The sequence below is a fragment of the Thunnus thynnus genome, chromosome 23, assembly GCF_963924715.1.
Source record: "Thunnus thynnus chromosome 23, fThuThy2.1, whole genome shotgun sequence".
NCBI lineage: Eukaryota > Metazoa > Chordata > Actinopteri > Scombriformes > Scombridae > Thunnus > Thunnus thynnus.
The window spans coordinates 1,243,744-1,268,639 of record NC_089539.1 but is presented as its reverse complement, the minus strand read 5'-3'; the positions used below and the strand labels follow the sequence as shown (position 1 = coordinate 1,268,639).

General features: G+C 41.2%; 1 protein-coding gene and 1 long non-coding RNA gene across 3 annotated transcripts in view; both read right to left on the bottom strand.

Moving 5' to 3' along the window:
* The window catches only part of LOC137175612 (uncharacterized), a 417,849-nt gene that overhangs the window by 161,338 nt on the left and 231,615 nt on the right, over positions 1-24,896 (bottom strand). The window lies entirely within an intron of this gene.
* Positions 39-24,896, bottom strand: part of cnot4b (CCR4-NOT transcription complex, subunit 4b) — a 40,573-nt gene continuing 15,715 nt past the window's right edge. Inside the window, exons 2-13 of one of the 2 annotated variants that reach the window (XM_067581334.1) lie at positions 24,480-24,718; positions 22,792-22,989; positions 20,688-20,774; positions 20,492-20,593; positions 20,272-20,397; positions 19,373-19,488; positions 17,694-17,897; positions 17,310-17,367; positions 16,887-17,142; positions 15,388-15,966; positions 7,779-8,015; positions 39-3,326 (exon numbers count right to left, since the gene is read on the bottom strand). In XM_067581334.1, coding sequence (XP_067437435.1) covers positions 3,049-3,326; positions 7,779-8,015; positions 15,388-15,966; positions 16,887-17,142; positions 17,310-17,367; positions 17,694-17,897; positions 19,373-19,488; positions 20,272-20,397; positions 20,492-20,593; positions 20,688-20,774; positions 22,792-22,989; positions 24,480-24,653 — 2,415 coding nt within the window. In that variant the 5' untranslated portion in view covers positions 24,654-24,718 and the 3' untranslated portion in view covers positions 39-3,048. Of the gene's footprint in view, positions 3,327-7,778; positions 8,016-10,762; positions 11,744-15,387; positions 15,967-16,886; positions 17,143-17,309; positions 17,368-17,693; positions 17,898-19,372; positions 19,489-20,271; positions 20,398-20,491; positions 20,594-20,687; positions 20,775-22,791; positions 22,990-24,479; positions 24,719-24,896 lie in introns of those variants that run through there. The other variant, XM_067581337.1, reaches the window with a different exon arrangement.

Sequence of the window (24,896 nt, the reverse complement as noted above, 5' to 3'; positions counted from 1 at the left end):
GCAGAGAACGACAACAAATAAAGATCCAACTCAACATGTCAGATTTTCTCTTTTATTTAATATTTAGTTTGTTTTATGTTCCAGACCTGCTCTTCATTTAAGACATGTTTTAGCATTGTGGAAAAGGTGTTAGACTGCATCAGTGTTTTCATCCTCAAGAATACTGGATAATGAAAGCTGTCTGGACCTCATGAAAGAACATACAACTTAGGAGCGATAAAGGCTGGAGGATAATGAAGGTGTTGATGATGTAGACCTCAAGTTACTGATTGTTTGAGTTGTCCTGTAGGATTGCTATCCCAGCATACACACACACACACACACACACACACACACACACACACACACACACACAGCCTCAAGAAACAACAAAAAGCACAGTTAAGTGTCACTAATCCTACTTAAGAATTAGTCCTTTGAGATGAACTGTTTAATTTAAGAGAGCTAAATCTTTAGAATATTTAGAAAAAATCTAAATATAACTCTATACCTTGATATAAATATCTAAGAACTGACAGGAGAACAATTTAATAAATGAAGACTAAACTGAGAGCTTTCCTGTCTGAACAAACACAAACCACAGGACAACACCTGCCCCTGCATTTCAGCATCACTGAGAGCTGAGGCTTAAAGCTGTCAGATAATCTGAGAGCATGGGCAAGGTCTCTGACAACAGCTGACAGTGAGCGCCACACAGTGGCAATGACTGTGCTAAACCTACTCTGAGCTGACATACTGAGACATATCGTGGCTGTCTGTCTACCTCGGACCCTCTGATACAGAGGTTTGGCAAGATACAAGACGTCCTGTCTTTGTTTTGCAAGACCCAAACTCTTTTACTTAAGCATGATGAGCATCAGGCTCCTTAAGCGCAAATTATACTATTATACTGTCTGCATAGCGCCATAATATTACACACGTTTGTGTGGGCACAAAATGTATGACCGCATGGAACATATGAAACAACAAACATGTGAATACATCCATGTTTGCAGACAGTCAGTATAACAACAAACACATTTGTGTGCGCATCTGCTGTCTACATACATTTTGGACCTTCTCCAGCCCTTTATGGGATCACTGCTATTGTCTGAATAGAAGTTCTACATCTCCTCCAATCAAAGTGAAAAAGGCTTAGCTTATGTTTTTGATTTCTCTACATAATTCCTTTGAGCTTGTGAAACATGACAAGACTAAAGGTCACACCAGCATTTGTAGCTTATAGAAATGAACTCATGTCATAGAAATAGCTGTGATCAGTGTATTAGCTTAAGGAGGCATGGTTCCTTTGTCAAGAGTTTATTTCACTTTCAGCCCTTTTCTACCACAGGAATATTTCTGGGACCCAGAAACTCATGAACCTTTCCTGTGATTTGACCAGAGGGTCACATTTAAAAGACTAAATGACTGTTGATGTAGTTTCCTTGTGTTTCACTGTTTCTGTTCACCTGTTATTGGACTAATTTCCCTAATCTGCATGGCTCTTCAGATGTGGTGGAAACAAACAGGAACGTGCAAAATACACTTTTATAGTCTAGTTTATTTCCTCATTTTAGTTCCTGTGGCTCCAAAGTAATTAGAGCTACTTTATCGAAACTATTGAAGGGAACGGACTACTATGGGAACTACTTTACTGGAGTATAACTGAATCAATCAAAGAGATGAAGACATGGTGGGCAGTCTGTCGTGAGACAGGAGTGGATGGTACAAATACCTTTCCTTTGGATTAATTGTTAAAAGAGTCTTCCATTGGATTAGCATTACACTCCTATAACATTGTTGGACTCATAATGGACAGTAAAAGTATTCTTTTTCCTTGTCAAAACCTGGTGCCTACATCACCAGTAACACTACTCAGTTCACTCGACTGTACAGCTTGGGGTGTGTTATGCTCAACACCCTCAAACTTTTATCTTCAGCCCCAACTGACACTGACTCAAGTGACATCACTTGAGACAGTTTATCAGATTTCATACAGCTCCCTCTGGAGACACAAAAGGCTTTATACTACTTTTTCACACATGTGGTAGTACTTAACACCTGGAAACAAATGCTGATGTGTGAAATTGGTGGAGTTCCCCTTCAGGACACTGTTTGTGGTGACCAGGAAGTCACTACTTCACCATGATTCCAGCATCACGTATTCTCACAAGAATGTGAGAATGAATTTCTACGTGCCATCTTCTGGTGTGACCTACCACTGAGGCCCAAAACATACCCGAACATACCAGAAGCAAAAGCTTTGAGATACACAAAGCTAATTTCAAGGCATTGTGTTCCATGAGCTGCACTATCATGATTGCAACATGTAGAACTACTGCAGGCAAAAGCAGCATGAATTTGCTGTATTGGAATTGTGCTTCTGGGTTTCCCCATTATTCACAATTCAGTTGATGAGTCTCTGGCTGTATTGCCATCTTGAAAACTCAGGTGTAACTTCAGGGGTTGAGAATGTGAATATTTCTAGAAATAAGTATGTTTCTGTTTTTAAAAGCCACTCTAGCATACCTAAATCATACTTAAACTTACATTTCTTCCTGATCAAAAAACAGAGGGTCTGATTCTCGGATGCAACCTATTGTCTCTAGATTACTCTGCTCAGGAGTTTCAGGGCAAACTTTTCTTATTAAGACTGATTGAAGACTCAATTGTGTAATCATGTTCTGAAACATAAGGCAACATCAGTGTTCGGCATCTCTCAAACAGTCCCTCACAACATGACTGTATTTGCCCTTGTGATACGATTTTCTGTGGATCAAACACTTCTTCGAACTCAAACTTCCTCAAACCCTGGACATTGCTCATGCTTCTTGTCTAAACAGAGTCTCAGCAGAGTGATCATGATGCTGTCAGACTGTGTTAGGAGGTGTGTGGCTGGGGTAGCTTGCCTAGATCAACTCCAACAACCAATCAGAAACCAAGATGAGAAACACAAGCGCTCAGAAAATCTGGGAGGACAAAATTAAAACAGTATATTATCTTATTAGTTGTTAATAGTTTTGTATTTCTGCTTTGGTGTGGTTCGCAGTGTGTGTGTTTTGACAGTCCCTAGTGGCGGTTGATGGCAGCGCTCTGTAACAGGTCTGTCTGTGTCTGTGTTGGGGGTCTGAAGGCCGTCTGGAAGCCAGGTGGTGGGGAGTGAAATTGGCTGGTGGGGGCCGGGTAGTGGGCCCAGCTGGCTCTGTGGGGGGGCTGCTGGCTACTGTAGGGGCCGCTGTGTGAGGCGGGGGCGTCCATCTCTGTAAGCGACTGTAAGGACTTGAGCCAATGTGGAGGATTGTCATCCTGAAGAAAGTCCAGACTGTTACCACCGGAGGCTGGGATCCCTGAAGACGACATAGAAATAGATACAAAGCATTTTAAAACATTTTAAATATACAAATAAGATACTTCTTTGTACCTAAATCCACTATTCACCTTTCTGTTCAAAGTTTATGGTGTAAAACTATCTTAAAACTTATCTGGAGCCGTTTGCCAGATTAACAAGTCATCAAGCCCCAAACTTTCAAAAGTGCAGTTTATTTACAGTAAGCTGGATCAAAACTAAGACTTTTCAAGGTGAACCATTCTCTTCCTGGCATGTTGAGAAATGTTGATGAAGTTATGATTTTAGATAAGAAAAGATAAGTTTGCTTTGTTATAACTATAGCTAATAAAACACAACAAAACAAAACCTTTTAGCCTTTTTACTTTTAGCAAAAAAGACAGTAGAACCAAAGAACAAAGGAGCCAATGGTCAGTTCATTATCACATTTTGGTAGGATTTTGACATGTAGCCTCTTAACATCCACCCTTTTTTTTTGGAATTTTTGCCTATTTGGCATACCCAAATGGAAAAGCTTAAAATGCATGTATTAGGCTTCATTTGAAAGATAACATCTTCTGCTTTCTGGAAATTTGCTTGTTTAGCATGTGGCTAAAATACAACCAAAATTACATCAGTTCAAATAAAACTCAAAAAAGTGTTTTCATCTATAATGAGTCATATTTGAATAACAATAAATAAGACATGCTTTATGCCAGAACTATGCAAACCACCACATACCTTCTACATCTTGTCAACCACACCTGTATAAAATTCCAGACCTCTAGACTTAACCTTATTGGATCTAGGGAGCTTTCAGTTTGTGTTGTCTCTGGTATTTCTAAATGTCTCCAAAACATCTCCAAGTGGCCAAATTGTGTCAATTGCTTGTACTCATTACTGCTTGGCGCTAAGCTGCTTACAACTGGCTTAAGTGGATGTTAAGAGGTTAAACACTAAAATGTGTACTAAAGTACTAAAACCGTACTTTCATATTTTTTACTGCATACACTTGGATTAAAACAATTAATAAACTTTTGTTAAATTTCAGTCAGTTTAATAAATGACATGCAATTAATTTAAACCTTTGATCATTGATTTGAATGTGTTAGCAAACAGTTGTCTATTCACACACCCAGCAGTCACAGAGCAACATTAGCGGAGTCGTGTTTATGTCCACATGATAAATGTAAGTACAATATTCACACTCTTAGCTCTGGTATTGCTCTCTACCAACTCCTGAGAAAAAATATCTGGCTCTTCATCTGTTAAATGCTCCATTATGTTCACCAGCTCTAAAAACCCTGGAAAAACCTAGACAATAAGCTAAAAGATATCAGTACGAGGATCTTTAACTGACAAATATTTGATCAAAATCTTACATGTTATGCCTCTCAAATCTCCTTATTCTGGTTTGGAGAATTCATTATCATTCAAAATTGAAGATCACTGAAAAATGGGGCACAAAATGGGCCAAAAATCTTCACCAAAAAGCAGAAAGGATTTAGAGTAGAAAGACACCATCATCATTACATAAACACACACACTACAGAGTGGGATGAGATTGTCAGCTTGAGCCTGCATGGCCTGAAGGCGGGTGTTAAGCATCACTTCTTCCCAGTGGGAGGTGCTGTGCCTCAGGCCAGAGGGGGTGGGGACAGCAGGGAATAGTGGGAATAATGGACAATGCTGCAACCTACAGAACACCATGTGCATGCTGCATTGGTGGAGTGGTACAAGTATATTCAGTCAATGGCCAGACAAATATGCTGCTCAACCAAAACAAATATTTGAGCATTGGGATGCCACCCGGAAGTAAAGACACATCATGACCATCCCTAAAAACAATGATCTCATCTACATATACAGTAGAAATAAGCCAGTGTCATTACTCACATATGAAGGGTCACCACCTGTAGGCACAAAATGATTCATGATGCTCCCAATAAGGATTAAATGTGAAGCAGACGCTACTGAGCTTTGGTGAAAATGTGTTTCTATTAGACAGATGAATTTCATTAAATATCACGTTTTTTAAATGTAGTCCCATGTAACTCAGTGTGAGTCAATGATCTATTGTGGCTATTTTATGGAACTACAGTTGCAGCCTCATCTCTGAGCAGTGATGTCATGGGAATAACAACAACAGACTGACACAAATGGGTGAGAAGCAGGTTGAACTCATGTCCTAAAGGAATCATACACCCAGTGGTCACATTTCCAGAGGTCCATCCAGCCGTCCAACCACCTACCTACCAACCACCTTCTGAAAGAACACTTGAGTCTCCCACTGTGAACTGGGAGCAGACTTGAGCTTGTCCACAACTACAGTTTTGATCTGATCTGAACTGAAAAAGCGTGCACGAGCAAAGACGTGTACATATAGGATGATGTTTAGATCCAAGCTAAACATCATCCTCGTCTCCCTCTCCACCACCACACTCCTCAGCTGAGTCGAGGAGCTGGCTGAAGAGAGGGGGAAATTCTGCATTGGGGTCCCCTACCATGTCCCCACAGCAAGAGCTAGAGGAAGCCGGGTTATTGCGGCGTGAGAACAATAGAGGTCGGCTTCTGAGTCTGCAGACACTCACAAGCAATGCTAAAGAATTCTAACCGGCATGGTGTAGCAGTGCTTGTAGGACTTGGAGTCTGCGAGCGATGCCTGGGCATGCTTTATGCTTCCCATACAAGTGATGCAGAGGAGATGGGGATCCATCCGTAAGATGGTCAACCCACCAGCAGCTAGGCAAGGGTGGGACACAACATCCTTAAAGTGGACCTATTATGCTTTTCCTTATTTTCTGTCAAATATATAACATCACAATGTCAGATGTTCATATTAAACGTGGCCAAAGTGTCAAATTAATGAAACATTAACGTATGTAGCAGTAATCCCTGTGAGCAAAAAAGCACCCGCTTCAGACTGCTCTGAATGCTTGGTTTCTGACATTTTTTCCTACTTTCAGCCCAAGCCAACATCACTCGTGACAAATTTCTGTATATGGTCATCTGCTCAATGCACAGTGCACAAGTTTACTGCTCCGCTCTGCTAACATTTTTCCATTGTTTTGGGGGTAGTCACGCCGAGCCATGACTCAAGTGGAGCTGGCATGCTGTGAGTGTTTTTATATCACACAGCAGGGCAAAGTAAAATAAGTTGTTTACCTGTTGGAGGTGAGCTGGTCATCTGCAGCTCTTCAAACATCTCAATGTGGCTGTTTCTGTTTGTACTATCCCTCCCTGCATTATTTCTAAGTGATACTCTGGACAAAGAGCCCCAAATATGTCCATATGTTGTTGTGTCACTCAGTTTTTAAGTGCTGCTAACTAAGTTCCACTAATTAATTTCCTGTAAATTCTTCACAATAAAAGTTTTCTGCTATTTAGTCATTCAAAAGCTTTTAATTTGCAGGGAAGCAGGAAATGTTGGGTTTGAATCAGTGGTAACTTAACACGACTGATACGACTGCCCCTCGGCAGGCTTCCGGAAAGCTGCCCAATAGGAACAGAGTGGGCTCATCAGAGAGGGGCCTTAAAGATACAGGGGCTAAGACTGCTTGTTAGAGACAGAGGCTGAACTGAGGGGCTGCATAAAGGGCCAGTATAAGATACATAAGGAGTTTTTTGGACTGTGAATCATGTAAAGCGATACTAGTGGAGTCCCAGAATAAAAATATAGAGCTGGAAATGAGTATAATAGGTCCCCTTTAACCAGCGTTCCTTTGAGCAGATGCGGTGGTAGCCATAGCCAGCTAATGAACAACCTTGACGGTTAGCAATAATTACATTTACTCCCTCGACGTGCTAGCTTGTTCTGTAAAGTGTCCTGAATCAAGTAGAAGTCCACCACAACGCAAAAACAACCACCTAAACCAACAATGAATATTCCCTTTTCTTAACGAAAATAAATCTAAATCCAGACACCAGTTATCCACGTTTGATGACTTCCTTTACGTCTGTGTCAGTGAACAGCTAAGTGGAAATCTGGATGTCAGGGCAACTAAGGAGCTCAAGTGATCTTCACAGGGAAAGAAAGCAAGAATGCTGTGGGGGGGGGGGCACAGGTGGTTATAAAGGGGGCATGGGTTGGCCTGTGCAACTCTGATGATTGGTCTGTCTCCTCACAGAGGTGGTGGTACTGGAGCTTCCATGATTGGTCATGCCAGAAGACGCATCCCATAGTGAGATGGTTGGTTTGAAAAGCATGGTTTGAAAGAGAACTTAAGGAGGTTGTGTTTGTGGTTTGATGGATAATCCTGCTGACACAGGGGAAGTATATTATATATGTTCCTCAGCACTGCATAACTGTCAAAGTTAAGTAGAGTAATGTAAATTTTGATCTTCAGTATTTGGATTTGTTGGCAAGGTTATGAAGTACTGTATCTGCTCCTGGAATCAGCTACTAACTTCAAAAGCTCATTATTGTTGTATTTCTAGATAACCCTACTGCCCTTGAGCATGTGCTAGGTCCTACCTGTGATGATGGCTGGGTCCATCCAGCTGGCTCTGCCTTCCCAACACAGGCTGTGAGAAACACTCCCAGAACCCCCCGGTGCCCCTGTGTGGTTGATGCTGGATGAGGAGGAGGATGACGATGAGGAAGATGAGGAGTTGGGCAGTCCTCCAAAGTTGATGTTGATGTTGGGTAAGAGTGCTCTGAGGCCATCCTGCCACTCTTTCACATTTAGATTCTCTACACTACTGCTGTTTTCTGCATGGAGACAGGGAGAGATGAAACTCTTAGAAAAAAAATACTCCACTATCAATATACTGATTATGCTATCAGTCCAGAAAACCTAGTACTGGGCTCTGTTACGCAGTCAAGGGCTGGTAATCAAAGACCAAAGGCTCAATGTGGACTAGGTTCTAAAATAATGCCATTTATAAATATTTTAAGGCAATACATTTATACGCTCTCCTACCAAAGACAAACATTACTGGAATTTGATATTTGGTGGTTGTTCCTCCAGTGTTGGAGGATATAAAACCTTATATTTAAATACAAAACAATTAAACAGTTATTAGTGAAACAATATGGTACATGTATGTACACTCATCCAAAACGTTTTCCTAATTTTCAACAGACCACTAGCATGGGAAGCAAGAAATATATATTTTATATTAGAATGAGGATATAGATTGGGTCTTAGTTTAGGGGCCAGGGAAGGTGGAGGTCTGAATGCAAAGGAAGGGAGAGGAGACCAGGGGCCATATTCACAAAACGTCCTACGGGTAAAAGTAGCTCTTAACTGGCCAAATTAGGAGAAAATCCTAAAAATAAAGGGCATGTCAGTCCAAGCTTCAGGGCTCCTAAGCTTTTTGCCTATAAGTAGCTCCTCAGTTTGAGAGAACACTGGGGGTGTGTTATTGAGAGTATGTTTATTCATAAAACATGATGTCATTCATAGCAATGGAGTCAACCCCGCCCCTCAGTTTAGGAGTTCTCTCAGTTCCTTACTTTCAGCAGGTTTGTGGAACTTTTAGTAGCATTTAAGATGACTCCTAGTTGTAAGATACTTTGTGAATATGGCCCCAGTTGGACAGGTAATGTTTAGCTGGGATATCTTGCTTATGTCATCTTGGGTTAAAGGCAGAACCCAGAACAGAATGTGGTACAGTAGGCAGCATGTGAAGCTAACTGTACCCTCTGTCTGCGACATGCAGTACTGGCACCACCCCCTCCCGACACAAATATTGCTGATGACAGATGACTGTTGTCCTCCTTTGTACCAGCCTCCACATACTTATGTTAGCTCTGACAGCTATGTCTTTATACATATCCATCTCTAACGCTCGCCATAAGCAGGATTTCATATTCATTGTTCTTCCCACTGTAGGGTAACAAGCTGTACAAAACGTGGTAATATGACACATATACCACACCTAAACTATGCCAAATATTGAGCAGAGGAACCTTAACTCTCATTACACTGGCTGGGTGCTGAAAGCAGTACATCAACAGCTTCAGTCCATCAGCATTTACACTGGATGCATACAATCACAGTGCTGCTGTGGGCTCAGAGTCCAGTACACAATCATTTCAGTTATGTGTGTGTATGAGTTGAAGCCTAAGAAGACACTTCAGGTTGCAGCTATGTAAGTGAAACATTACTGAAACGTGTCCAGTGTAGACATCTTGCAAGATTTTATATTTGCAAATTGCTTGTTTGAGATCCACCTGCTGGCTGAAAGCTCAAAAACAATCACTTTCTTTTGTACACACAACAATCGACCGTGAGACTCCATTTCAATGCTAGCAGATAACGCCGGACTTGCTAGTGAAAGTGAATGGTAGGCCTCTGGTGGCTAAACACAGCCTCTGCAATTCAAAGTTTGACAACACAGCCGCAGTAAATCTGATGAGGGAAGAATTGGAAAGCTGCTAATTAATGCTGCAGGTGTCTCAGTTTACTGGAGAGCAAGGTGTGGCTTCACTAGATTTGTGGTTTCACTTTTGATGTTAGAACCTTGAAGTTGGGGGAACAAAAGCCTGTAGGTGGAGCCACATGTTATTCGGACACAGAGTAATTTTGTCACAGACTGACAGAATAACATGTGGCCTGTGAGACGGGTCTACCTAATGAGGATTTTCAAAACCAAGATTGGAGCTACTAGGGTTCATATTGTTTCAAATTGTTAACAGCACCACCAATACAGTATCAATAGGACCATATAGTTTTTTCTGATATTTTACCATTAAAGAATTAGTGCTATGTCAAAATACAGTATACAAAGTACAGCCCAGAACTGTATTCATAACTGTGTGGAAAAAACTGTCCGTTGACATTCAGTGTTGCTGCTTACTACATGTTACATCAGCAGTGGGAATGTTTGGCTTGCATGCGTGCTTTTATGTGACTAAACAATAATTTGAATTTATTATATGTGCTAACACAATCTAATATCTCATCCAGTTTTACAGACTGCTGTTCTGCAGCTGTGGTCAAAACTGCGGTCTGGTCATTTGGAGTGCTGGTTTAAGTCCTGACACTGGAGAGGCTGCAGAAGTGGGCTAATTATTCAGCTGCTATGTTTTCTCTCGCAGCCCAAAAGCAGTATGGCTGTGCTGTGGTTGGGAGCTAGAATCATTTAGAGCTCCATCTAATGAGACACTGCAGACAGCAGGCCTCACGAGGAAGACAGTCTTTCCAGTTACCATGGCTCCATGAATAATAAATACTAATTGACAGGATGATTGTTGGTCGTCTTACTCGTTAATCCCCACAGCTAGCTCCCTAAAAGATGGCTCAGTAGTAGTAGAAAACTATGGTAATGCTATGAAGTATTATTTATTACATGTGTAATGTTGAGATGTTGTTACCATAGCCAAGTCTGAGGAAGATACATTAATTATATTAAGCTTTTGAGTTAAACACCGTCAAGCACTAACCCCCAAAAACATGACTGATTAAGAAGAAACAATCCAGCCTCAGTATTCCCCTGTGATGTTTGCTTAGCCCTCACCATGCCCCTTTTTTCATTTTAATCAGGCTGTCAGGCAGGGAAGCATGGCTGGCATTAACATCATCACCTATGTTGCCATTTGCATCCCCAGATAAACAAGTGCCGCCATGTTTAATTCATGAGACTGAAAACTGCCTTCAAAATCAATTTGAACCAAGTTATCCACAGCCACTCCTTCAGTGGGTGGAATTACTTACCACTGAATTAGCTGATGTCTTTTATGACTTCTATCAGAGCAAGGTTGCCTGCCAATGCAGCCCCATCTTCTTCAGCTTGCTTCCATTTTACAACCAATGTTTTATGATTCCACATTGTTAGCTTCATTAAAGATTCCCAAGAGCCACTTCACTTCACTTCCTCTTCTGTCTCATTCAAACACCAGCAACCAGAAAACCACTCTATTTTTAAAACTGAGAAGCAAGTAGCTGCTGTGAAAGCTTTAACAAAGACGTAACATGCATCATGTGCCCTTGCTTTAGTCATCTTCAAGAATGGGCCTTCCTGTGTGTTCACTGCAGGTTCATCAATACTAACCCCTACAATTTCAGAGAGCAATGGCAACTCCTGCAAAGACAAGAGTGTGAGAATGTACAAAGTCATGGTTGCAGACAGTGTGCATACAGAGCTCCTTAATTCCAATCAAAGGAACTCTTGAATGCTCCATCATACAATACTATTGTTGACAACTTTGTGGCTACAGTTTGTGTTTGTCTCTTTTCTGTTTCAGCATGACAATGAACCCACAGTGTCAGCTCCATAAAGAAATGCCTTTCCCAGTTTAGTGTGGAAGAACTTAACTGGCCTGCACAGAGCCCTGACCCCAACCCCATCCAACACCACTGGGATGGACTGGAATGCCAGTTTTTGGTGATAAGCCAGACCTTATCACCCACATCAGTGTTGGACCTCAATGAAGCTCTTGTGGCTAAATGGGAGCAAATCCCTGCAGCCAGGTTGCAAGATCTGCTGGAAAGCCTGAAACCAGAAGAATGAGGCTGTTATAGCAGCACATGAATGCACCTGGTTTTAGGTTCAACTATCACATATGGCTGCACCGTTCAGGTGCAACTTTTGGCCATATTAAGTATGTCATTTATCCCAACCATATCATAAAATACACCAAAGCAAAGGCTGTCAGACGCTGCTGAATCATTATGTTAATCTGACAAAATCCATAATTTTTTGCTCATTTATCTGTTCCCATATCTCCAGCAGGACATGGCTGCCTGTCTGGCCTCCCCCTGATGATTAGCTGGGGGGGCTGAATAAAGATGGACTGTGCTAAATTAAATTGGCATTTAGCTCTGCTGAGGCAGACAGAAAAGTAGTACTTAAACTGGTATTCTTACCACACTTCACTGGTGTATATACTATATTATAGATATCTATAACTGCCCTAATACACTGGGCCTTTCTCAATACAGAGAGCACCAAGCTTGTATTCTTAGGAGCTCAAACTCGGCAAGTTAAATGCTGCATCTGTTTGTTTTTATTTAAATATATTTATTAATTCTTTGCGAAGTATGGCGAGATCTGTAACATCACTGCAAATGGTAAATTACCAGTCTATTCTCCTTGGAATGACCATGAACATTGACCAGCTGATCATCTTAGGAGCTAGCTAGAGCTGACTTGCCCTGTTAGCATGCCCTCACATCTCAGAAAACTTCAGAGCTAATTTGCAAGTAGACATTATAGTCATACTAAATTATGTGACACAATATGAGCTTAAGATCAAAAATTGGGACAGCACTTGGGAGAACCACGAGAACACAGGAACAGAGAAGAGCGCAGACTGAAGAAGTCCAAGTTAGAATGGTGTGTGTTCTGTGGGGGTTTAGGAATTCACAGGGTAGATGCTGACGCTGATTGCAGAGCAGATACAATGACTCCAGAAAAATGTATTCTGATTATTATAACCAGAAATGCTCAAGTTTGTGGTGGGCTTTCTCAATAAGCTGGAGTGCAGTTTTTTAACAATAAAATTTATAATGGTTCTCAAGGGGCACTAAAGGAAATTGTGCTATTAAACAATCAAGCATAATCACTTCACATGGCTGTAAGCATACTTTATATCACAGAAACTACTGAAAATACTTGCACCCTTTATCATTTCCCAAATAAAAAACCAAACACTCAAAATGACAAAAAATATGGATTCTGCACTTCAATTGAAGTCTTAATAAATAGCTGCACAGTCTCTTATCTTACTCCTCTTCATCCCATGTGGGACATATTGTAGTAATGGCTATGTGTAGGTGTGTCCTACAGAGACTGCCATACCACAACTAGATATATAGAGCTGAATAAAGTCGGAGCTCAACCTACCCCTTATATTGATATCACACTTGTTTTCCTCCAGACACATCTGAATCACCATCCTCAGATTTCATCAAACAATTACAGTTTTTGTTGCTTAAACTTGACTCAACGTTCACACACTAGCTTTTTACAGAGTTTTCAACCACATCTCACTGTCTTCATTGACAGATGGAGTTTGTGAGCTGTTGCTGAAGACTCTGGAAAAAGCTAGTAAGTGGACACTGAGATTAAATAATCAATAATAATCAAATTAAATAATTAAATGTGACTAAAATTAACGTATATTTTATCAAAATACCAAGAATGAAACAAAACTAAAAAATAAGGTGCCAAAGTTAAAAGATGATAAAGTAGTTTTAGGAAAAAGAGCAAAAGATGAGAGGAAACAGAAAGAATGAAAGAAAGAAAAAGAGAAAAGTTAAAAACAAGACTGCCTTCAGTCAAACTCATCTAATAATGAGAAATTACGGTCGAAAAGTAGAGATAGAGTTGGGTTTTGCAGAACAGTGTGATCAGGTCAATACAGTAAATTGTGATCACACACTGGACACATTACTTTTATGCATGTATTGGTTTTCAATAAAATGTATTAATGGTCACTGTTCGGTCACACTGATTACGCTGAATTATACATTTCCTGTCAGGACCAAAGAAAAACAGTTTGATCTGAGCAGTCCGGACAGAGGTGAGGGATGATTACAGGAGCTCTGTAAATGAGTACACCTCTCAGTCTTTGTTCACCTCTTTTCTTATCCGTCTAACAGTTCCACTTGTGATGGCAGATCATGTCAAGTCTCAGTGCTCTTTGGAGGGTGAGCAAACAAAACAGGTGTTAGAGCTAAAGTTAACCATGAAGCAGTAGTATGAGACTGTTGGTGGTGTGAAAAGATGCTCAGAAACATACTGGCTGCTTTCTAATTATGACCAAACCTGCCTGCTATGTTACAGCTGTAATACTTTAGTAAATGCTGTGCTGCCACCAAGTGGTCAATATATGGGCATATGTTTACCCACAATGCAATGCAGTAACATTATGTCATGTATTAGTTGTTTCTGGAAGCTCCCAGATCTTTACCTGCTATGCAGAAACAATCACTGTGGAGAGCTGAATGCTGCATAGCTGAAAAGACCAGAATATACTGCATTCTGTTTTCTATCTCAGCTCCAGTAAAAATCCTCAGTGAATGAAAACTGTATGATGTCAAGCTGATTCATATGATCAGTGCTGCTTGTTTGTTCATTTAGAAAGGCAGCGCTGCACAGGCACTGTGGTTTGTTGCACTGACAACACTGGAAGGTCTCTAGTTTCATGGTGGTACCATGTTATAATAGCTGATATCACACTGGCACACAATGCCGGGCTGGGTGTGGCAATCTTATTAATTGGTGCTGGGTGGTGTGATATGACCAAAAATTGAGCTGCAGTGGAAGTATTGTAACAAAAAGAAGGACTAAAAAGACTGTAATGTTGAAAGATATCTGCTTGATTTGACTCATTTGGACGCTGAAGCTTCATATTAGCTTCAGATAAACTTTTAAATACAGAGGGAGGACTTCTACTGGTCAGTATGAAAATGAGGAATGATTATGGAAAGAAAACCCTGTTTCAATGTTCATTTGGGCTCCTGACTGTTGTTTTAAGATAGTTGAAAAATTGTAACTTTCTTACATTTGACCTTGAAATTGTTTATTTATGCCCACCTGTAATCCACATTACCAGTTACACACAATTACCCATTTACACCTGGCATTAAAACACATGTTAACGCAGGTGTAAATGCACTCAGAACACATGTGACTGGATCAGTCAGACCAAAGCTGGAGGTGGTCAGGCTCACATTGTGACTGCATATCAGCCAGGTGTAAAGCCAATCTGTACAGCCTGATCACTTTCATAAGAAAAAAATTCATCCCAGTAAATTGAAAGGTCACCTTGCTCCACCTCTTCCCGCCAGCTAAAGCAAGCCCCACAAAAACTACGAGTAGTAGCAGCAGCTAGAAGTCTTCCCTCACAAAAAGTTTTAGAAATCAATGACGTCCATTTGTGGCAGCAGTTTCGTTGGCGTGTGGCGCGTCATATTTGTTAACAAGTCTCCACCCAGCTAATTTGCATATTGAGATCTGATCACAATGTGGACACACTTGAGATATCGAGAAAGCATTTTAATACCAGGTGTAAATGCAAAGACCCATGGATCTGATGTCATTATCCAGATAATGTATCCAGATGCAGATCACATGTTAATACCAGGTGTAAATAGGGTCCCAGATCTCCCCTCTCCCCTCTTCAGTCTTACCTGTGATGGGGATTCCTCCCAGCCCAGTACTGTGAGGTCCTGGCAGCACTGTCAAGTCCAAGAAGTTGCTGTGTGAGGTGGAGACTGCTGGACTAACTGTGTGGTTCAAATGTACAAAGTTACTGTGTGAGCCGGAACCCATCCAGGGCTGACGAGATGCCGAGGAATAGGAGGAGGTGGTGGTGGAGGAGCAGGAGGATGAACAAGATGATGAAGGGTGAGAGGGAAAGCTGAAGGAGCTGTAGCCTCCCCGGTGAGGGTGCTGAAGCTGAGAGTAGTGGTGAGAGAGGCCGCTGTTGGATGGGAGGTGGTTGGGGAGCGGGAGCCCTCCTGGGGGGCCGAAGCTTTTGTTAGGCAATGATTTCAGCAGGGGTCCGTGGGCTCTGTGGGGGAAGGAGCCGGGTGACAGAGGGGAGGTGAAGCTGTCCTCCACAGAGAGCTCCTTCTCGATGAGATCAGCCAGGGCTTTGCGGGTGATGTCGAAGGGGTCGAAGCCCAGGTCATCGTCCTGCTGTTGTTTGGACGAGCCGAAGCCAAACGCTGCCTGCCAGTCTGTGGACGACGACACTGGGATGGTATCTGCGCGCACGTACACACACACACACACACACACACACACACACACACATTTCACTTGATTAAACTTACTCCTAATATCTAGATAAATAACCTGTAAGAATAACTGCTACAGCTGCAATGATTAGTTGATTAATCGATTAGTTGCCAACTATTAAATTAATCCCCAACTATTTTGATAATCAAATAATTGTTTTGAGGTATGAAATACTAAAATACTCTGATTCCAGCTTCTCAAATGTGAATATTTCCTGGTTTCTTTAGTCCTGCAGGACTATGGGTTATGGGTTTGAGTTGTGGACTGCTGATCAAGGCAAACATATGTGAGGACGTCACCATGGGATTTTCTGACATTTCATACACCACACAACTAATCAAATAATGGAAAAAATAAACTACAGATTAATCGATAATGAAATGAATCGTTTCTAAACTGCACTAATATTAGTACTTCACTGTAAACTGGCTGGACGTTGTTCATACAGCTAGACAAAAGCTGCATTTCCATTCTGAAAATCAGGTAAACTTAGAGGCTTGCTTACATTGTTTCAAATCTTGCAATATGTTATACTTATTTAACATCTGTAGAAGAATTTCTTTTCTGGTATGTGTGAATGCAGTGAGCAAAACCTACTTTCCACTTTTACACACTGCATTTCACATTTTTATGTTCAAAAACAACCTAATGGACAGAAACCTACCTGTGACAATTATTGTGTAGCATTTGGAACATACTGTTCACAGTGGTGAACTGAATTATACATGTTATGGAAGTTTTAATACTTTTTTCCACCATGAAAACTGGTCAGTATGGTTCCAAAAATATCAATAAAACCTAAATGTTATGCACTATGAAGCTGACAAATGGATAAAATAATAATTGATATCATTTCTGCTTCCTGTTTTCCGCCTGTCAGGCCCACCTGAGGTGAAGAGGCTCTGTGGTTCTGGTGCTGTGGGCCAGTCAGCGTTGCTGTGTGTGGAGCTAGGGAAGCCGCTCAGTCCACTGGGGAGGGGGTTAGGATGCCTGAAATTACTGTTGTCTGAGAACAGGGACTGGGACTCTGCAGCAGCCCCTTCAAACAGAGAGCGAGCTGTGTGGCAAGTGACATTGATGGGAACCACCAGGCTGGGCTTACTGAGACCAGGAGGGGGCGATGGGGAGTCACTGCCCTGGAGCTGCAGGACACAAGAGAGGAGAGATCACAACATTCATCCTCAATTGAATCAGATGGTGTCATGGAGATCCTAGTTTCACTACAACTATACATATGTAAGATCAAAACATTCATGATGCAGAAAAAATTCAAGAAATAGAGTCTTAGGGTCGTAGAGTAGAGTCGTACCAGTTGAGAGGTTTCACCGTTGCCTATACTGATGATGTCTGGCAGTTTGTCGCTGGGGCTGTAAAATAAAGGCAGAAGGAAAATGTTATTAGATTTACCCACCAGAAGACTGAGGAGTGTTCCCTTCTTAAATGTAGTGTGATCATCAATACACAGTCACCATGCTAGTTCCTCACACTAGAAAGGCAAGCCAGGCACTTTAATGAATGTTGATTTTAAGTGTTACACATGAGGCAGAAAAAACACATTTTAAGACAATGAGAGGAGGAAAAAACAAATAAAGTACTGAATCATTGGTTGAATGCTTCTGCTTTAAATGCCTTTTTTTGTTTGTCACACCGTCAACATTTGATTTGTGTGAAGATGAAAAGCATTGTGGTTTACCTAGCAAGGTCACAGTTTGAAGAGAACGGAGAGAGGGTGGGTACGGGGCCGAGGCTAAGGTCAGTTTCAGGCCCCTCAGGGGTCAAGTGTTCAGAGTCGGACCCGTCTAGCGGTGGACTCTTCCTGTGGTCTGATGACAGACCGTTGGCCGTCTGACTTGAAGGCTGTAACAACAGCCAGCCATCTTTACTGGAGCTGTTGGATCTGTGACATCACATAGACAAACAAGAAAGAGAAACAATCAGGTGACATTTCAGACTGTATATTAACTGTGTTTTGTTACTTTCAGAGTTTGTGTTGGATAATCAATAGATGATCATTAGCTTGCTATTGGAATACTCAGAACTGTTCTTGCAGCAAGAGAACCTTAAAGGACGGCTTGACAATTTTTCAAACCTTTCTTAGAACAAGAGTACAAATGAACATTGAAACCTGTTTTTCTTGCTGTAATCATTCCTCCCGTTCATACTGACCATTAGAAGATCCCTTCATAATGACCTTACAATGGAAGTGATGGAGGACAAAATCCACAGTCCTCCTTCTGTGCAAAAATGTATTTAAACATTTATCTGAAGCTAATATGAAGCTTCAGTATCCAAATGAGTCAAATCAAGTAGATATCTTTCACTCTTTTTGTTACTATACTTCCACTGCAGCTCAACAGGGAAACACTGTCTGAGGAAACACAAAGAGGGAATTTGATGCTAAAAAGACTGTAAATGTGTCAGATATCCACTTGATATGACTAACTCAGACTGCTGAAGCTGAATAGAAGCTTCACATCTACTTTTAAATGACTGTGTGGACACACTGTGGATTTTGGCCTCCATCACTTACATTGAAAGCACATTTGAAGGATCTTTTAATATCCAGTATGAACAGGAGGAATGATTACAGCCAGGAAAACCTCTTTCAGTGGGCACTTGACTGTTAAAACTTTGTGAACTCTTCCTTCAATTATTTCAGTGAACAGTGTCTTCTTGTTGGACAAGTTGTCAGGGCTCTGGATGGTTTTTCTCCTTGTGTTTTTGTTTTTTCCCTGTCTTCCCCTGTCTATCCTTGTGTGTGTGTGTGTGTATGTGTGTGTGTGTGGGCGTGGCCTGCCTGACCTGGCACTTGGGTTCAATTCCACTCCTGTCTACAATCAACTTGTCAAGCCTCAGCTCAAATACTCCTGCTCTCCTTCCTCTCATCGCCAGATTGTTCAGTCACCTTAGTGGTCTCCAGTGTCAACTTGGTCTTCAGCTGCAAGCTCATTCTCCAGCCACACCACGCCAAGTTCACCTAGCCACCTGCCCCTCTCTGCCACACAACCCCTCTCCAGCCTGCCTGCCCCCTTACCAGTACCAGCCCTCGTCCCTTTTACCCTCCATAACCAAAGGTTTCTCATGAAACCATATTTTTCTCATCCATCCATCTGTTTTCTGTGTCTGCCTTTGGGTCCAAACAACAACCTCAGCTGTAACACAAGTTAAAATACCACAACTTCTCAATGCATGATTACAATCCAGGTGAACAGAGGTGCAAATCTGATGAAACACAACTTGAAAACCAGGCCTTTGTGTTCTGTATGGAAGCATCTACATTTGTTATGTTTCATTTATTCAACTTTATCTTGCATTCATCTCTTGTCTGCATCTACTACTGTAGTGAAGTGAAGACACAGCACACACACACACCTCTGTAAAGAGTTGGCTTTGCCCTTTGGTTTGTCCCCTGACACAGCTAGGTAGGTGGGGTTCATTTTGTAGAGGTCTTGTAGCAGTTTCTGTTCATACTCTTGATGCTTTCCTGCCTGGAAACAGAAGTGAGAACGGATTGAAAGGACCTGCTGTATATTTACATATAACACACAAACACCAACGGACAGGTTGATGATGATAGTGATGCAGTAGTACCATACATGTTGAGTTTTCCAGCAAAGTTCAGAAAATGTGGAATTATTTGAATGTTTTTCCTGTATGTCGATGGGTTTTCATTTGTATAAATATGTATATGTATATTTGTATATTGTATAGTTGAAAATGTGCCTTTTGGCTAACACTGGCACATTTACAGTGGCGTTAATTCATGTGCATTGTCCCTGTAAAATGACATGTATTCTGTATATAATGTTGACATTCTAAACAGGAAGTATAATGTGTAAGGATAGAGAGGGGCTGTTTGTTGTACAGACTATGAAACCTCTAGAGACACTTGTCATTCATGATATCAGGCTATATAAATAAATATGGACTTGACTAGACTTGACTATAATGTTGTCATGGAGACAGTGAGTACAGTTATCTAAGCACCATATCTTAAGCTTCTATTTATTTTATTTTCTTCTTCCATATTGATGAATCTCCACCATGACTAGTCATGCTGCTTTGGCTACTAGCAGTTTTTTTTTTATATTTTCTATCATTCCTATTCTATTCTTTCATGGAACTTTATGTAACATTGGAGATACTGCTATCACTGTAAACTTGTGTATCATGTCTGCAATTTTTGATGCAAATTGCATCAATGGAGCTAGTAGTGTCTTCTAATCAAGTAGGGTTAGGGTCTTCTGCATCACTGCCCTGTCTCATCTTACCTGCATCTCCTCTTTTGTAAAACTAGCAGCTTCATCCCCGAGCTCGTGCAGGTACATGCAGTCTGGTTTGGGGCACTGCATGCTCTTTAAAAAGTAACTGCAGTATTTTGTTGTTCCTAAAGAAGCCTGTAAAACATAAAACAATCACCTCAGTATTCAGACAGAAGCTGGTAAACCCTCTGCAGACACTAAATGTACTACTTCTATCCTCCCGACATACCTTCAGTGTTCTCCCATCTACCACTACATTGTTGACACACTGGATTGCTCTGAGAGCGTCTTCAGAGCGAATATATGTTACATAGGCACTGGCACTGGGTCCCTGGGGAAAAACAAACTATCATTAAACACCAGATCCATCACTGTGGTTGTCTGTCATATCCTCATTAGCTGCTGTTAGCAGTGGAGGGCCTCACCTGTGAACCAGCGTATGACGTGCTGTTGTTGATCACCACTTTGTGAATCTTCCCGAACTTCCCAAAATATTCTGGTCTCTTTAAAACCTGTGAGACACAAAAGAGACAGAAGTCAATGACATAATCACTCATCATAATTATCTTTATTATTATTACTTTAGTGATCCAATTTAATGTATTTGATGTGTGTTTTCAGACACCCAGGGATGAATCTGAACGGTAATGCAGGGAGCATCACGTGATTCAAAAAACAAACAACAGCAGAGGTTTGAACTGTTATGCAGCTAATGCTGATCAATCTGAAAATGCTGTTACGGCATTTTGTTTTCTTTCTACACTAGCAGTTTAAATTCACTCCCTGAAAATGAGTTATCCAAATACAATGACACAGCAACATTAAAACACAGCCATCTCTTATTCTTCTTTAAGTGTACAGCAGCTCACAGACAACAAAATGATGCATGGCTGCTACTCTCTCAGGTCTCAACACATCTCCTCTGACCCTCCCTGTGATCGCTTATTTCTTACTTGTCAGTTTACACGCTGATTTCCTTCATCTACATTAAATTATTAATAATTAATTAACACATTGCTGGACCTTTTATCCATTTTGTGAAATATTCTTGCAAAGCTCCGTTCCAAAAAGACTATCTAGCCCCACATGTTAAGAATTTACTGTTACATCATTTTTTTTTTTGTGTTTTCCATTTAGATTTTTCCCCTTGTTTATTTTTTTTCCATTTTTCCTAGTCCTTTTATTTCACAATAATAATTTCATTTTCCAGTCAATCAGAAATACATAATAATCAGAGCAGCTTTCGGACTAATTAATAGCATTCAATGTGGTAATTACAACTGGAGCATTGTTTCTGAAAGCTCAGATTTTCCAACTTAGCACTAATAATACAAAAATAATGACTCCTAACTTCAGTCATTCAATGTAACTAGTCTAAATGTCATGGATATGGTGTCATCTTGTCAGTGTTTTAATCTTTGCACAACCAACTATGTAATTGTACGACTGCCTACCATCCATCCTACACTGCTGTGGCATTAGCTGTGATCAACACCTCTCTGATTTACTGCTGAGTGTTCAAGTGCCCACCCCTGTAGAGAACAGCTTGGCCTCCAGGTAACTTCAATCTGAGACTATTGTTCAAAGGGGATGAATCACAAAACCTAGATGAGGCAAAAAAAGGCTTTTCCAAGGAAAGAAGTACAAACTATGCTGTTGGAAATGTGCCAACAGTCCAATTATGAAGACAACAAAGCAGTTGTACATTATTTCTCCCAAAACATGAATCATCTACTGAATGTAGAGCAACAGTTAGACAGTTGGAATCCAGAGGAAGTGTTTGTGTTGGTGTCAGTGTGCTAAAGTGGTTCGCAGGACACTGGGTTTGAACATTTTGCTCAGTTTTGGCAGTAAGCTGACAGTGGAAGGGGGGGAACATTTCTTTGTGGCCTTTGTGTGACTGAAGCTGTCCTGCCTGCTCAGCCTCCCACCCTCTTCCTCCGAAACACAAAGAGCCATACAGAGACACAGAGAGAGACATGAGACACTTTTCTCTTGGCTTCATGTTATCTTGTATGATAGTGTGAAAACAGGTGGGAACGCATATATAAAGCCACTTTTTATTAAAAACATTGATTATCGAGATGCAGTCGCCCACCACGAGATTTCATGCTGCATCCACCTGTTTCCAAAGTCCACTGAACCAATCAGAGATATGGAATCAAATCATGACTTAGACTTGAGTCTCTTACTGGATTTTAGCAGCTGGACAGTAAGAAGAAGCAGTTTAGATTTTTTTTAAATAAAGTAAAACTATAAAAGTGAGGGGGGGGAGACTGCCTGAAAGATGATTAATATGTTGAAGGATATTTATGGCACATGACATCATCACAGACGTCATCAGGCACTGACACCACGCTGGTGGAGTGTGGGAGATATTGGCAGAACTGAACTGCTGCTGCAGAATTATATCCCCTTTCATTCAAATAGCACTTATTCTGCACGATATACCAAAAAACACATCAGACTGACATTGTGTGTGTGTATGTGTGTGTGTGTGCGTGTGTCTGTAAGTGTGTTTAGTATCACCTCAGGGTCAGCCAGCCTCTGGGACAGCCCCACTACAAACACCAGGTTCCTCTGGACCACTCGGACACTGGCCAGATGTTTGCGGTTCTCTGTGATCTTCTGCTTCTTCTCATTCTGCTTCTGTTTCTTCTCGTTCTTGATCCTCTGCAGTTCCTCCTGTGACAGCGGCTTGTACACAGCAGGGTCTTCTGGATAGGGCTGCAGCACACACACACACACACACACACACACACACACACACCAAGGCACAGTCACAAACTTCATCACTGTTAAGATATCATCAGTGTAGGATAGGAACTGCAGTCAACAGTGGGAGTATGGAAATGTCAATTGAAGCTGAAGAAGTTTTATTTTGCCACCATCATGACTCAGATCAGTCAGAAAGGATTCCAAATGAAGACAGAAGTGTGAAAGGAAGTACACAAGCTGGTGTTTCCCTCATAATAGTACAGGCCTGAATGCCACCAAGCCAACAAGAACCCCTGCCAGGCCAAAAAAAAAAAATTTTTTTAATGTCAAAAATAACGCAAAATACCCATTCATTCAGAAATCAATAGCGTTTGATCGAATCATGAGTTAACCTCTGTATCGTTGCCTGGGAAACTCCTGGTAGCGTAGCTAGCGAGTGGGTGGTTGTGCGAATGTGAGCAGCAGAAAAGTGACAGTGAACTCAAGCGGAGCAGAGGAAAAGGTTAGCAGTGAGTTGTCAGTCTGGCAGTAAATGTACAGTACTACAGTGTTTCAGTTAATAAATGCTGCAGCTTGTCAAGACCAAGAAAAGTCACGTCTGTTGTTTCAACTGCTGGAAAAGTGAAGGAGGTTAGATCCAAAGTTAGCAACAATGGGTTAGCTTAACCTGAAGACACCAAACAGAGAAATAGAGAACAGAGAAATGTGTGGCTGCTCAGATGATACGTATCATCCAACTATTTCCACATTTGTCACATGTGCTGCAATACAGCAGGTGGAAACACTGAAGGGTGTGAAATTTGGCTTCTTCCAGCTCGTTTCAATTGAGTACAAAATAAATATTTACAATTGTTAAAAAAATGAAAAAGGAGAGAGGGGAAGAAAGATGAGAGAGAGATAAATAAATAGTATGATATACACTATATTGCACATTGGCTGCGTAAGTGTGGCATCATACATAAAAGATAAATAAGTGTATTACACATAAGTAATAAATATGTAATACATCCTTCTGTTAAAAATATGAATATAAACATAAATGAATGCTCTTCTTCACTGGTTACCTTCTAAATACAGTCTATGGTAAAAATACACAAGTTAGCCTGGCTACTGCAAAGTAGACTAGACAACGATGACTCTTCTTCTGTCATGTGACCCTTGACTAGCCAGTCACAGCAGTCCCTCCAGAGTCTCCCTGAGTTCAACAGACACTTCAAGTCATTTTACTGCTCTCTATCAGATAAGATTGTATAACCTGGAGGTTTGTTTCCAACCTGGCTGCTCATCTGACTGCTCCTGTTTCATCATCCATTTTGACATTTTATAGATGAAATGATTAAGTAATAAAACAGTCAAAGAACTGAAAAATGAGTAAATCACGACTGAGCATTAAAGCTGAAAGAATGAGATGAATTAATTGCAGTCAGCTGGACTTAAGTCATTGTCTTGATGCTCACTCTGCCAGGCCGAACAAGGCTTCAGACAAGACTGAGGTCTACCTTTCTGCAGGCGGGACAGAGACCGTTCTCATCTGTCCTGATGCGATGCCAGCAGAAGCGGCAGATCTGGTATCCACAGGTGCAGGGGAAGAAGTTGACATCATCGATCTCAAGTGGTTCCATACACAGCGGGCACTCCATCGAATCGTCCTTCACCTCGGGGCTCCGGGACATCCTACGACTCCACACTGCTGGACTGCGCTGCTGTCACAGGACAGGGACAGGAGGAGCTGCACACACTGAAACAAAGGTCAACAAGAGCTTAGCTACATCATGAAGAGAAATGTGACACAACTGAAGCTCCCTTGTCCCATTTGCATGCACTTTGGAGATGGTCCCTAACTTCAGCTTGTAAATTTCTGGTCCACTGTCAAGGAGTGCAAGGCACCACGGAGGCTTCAATACCTGATCATGACC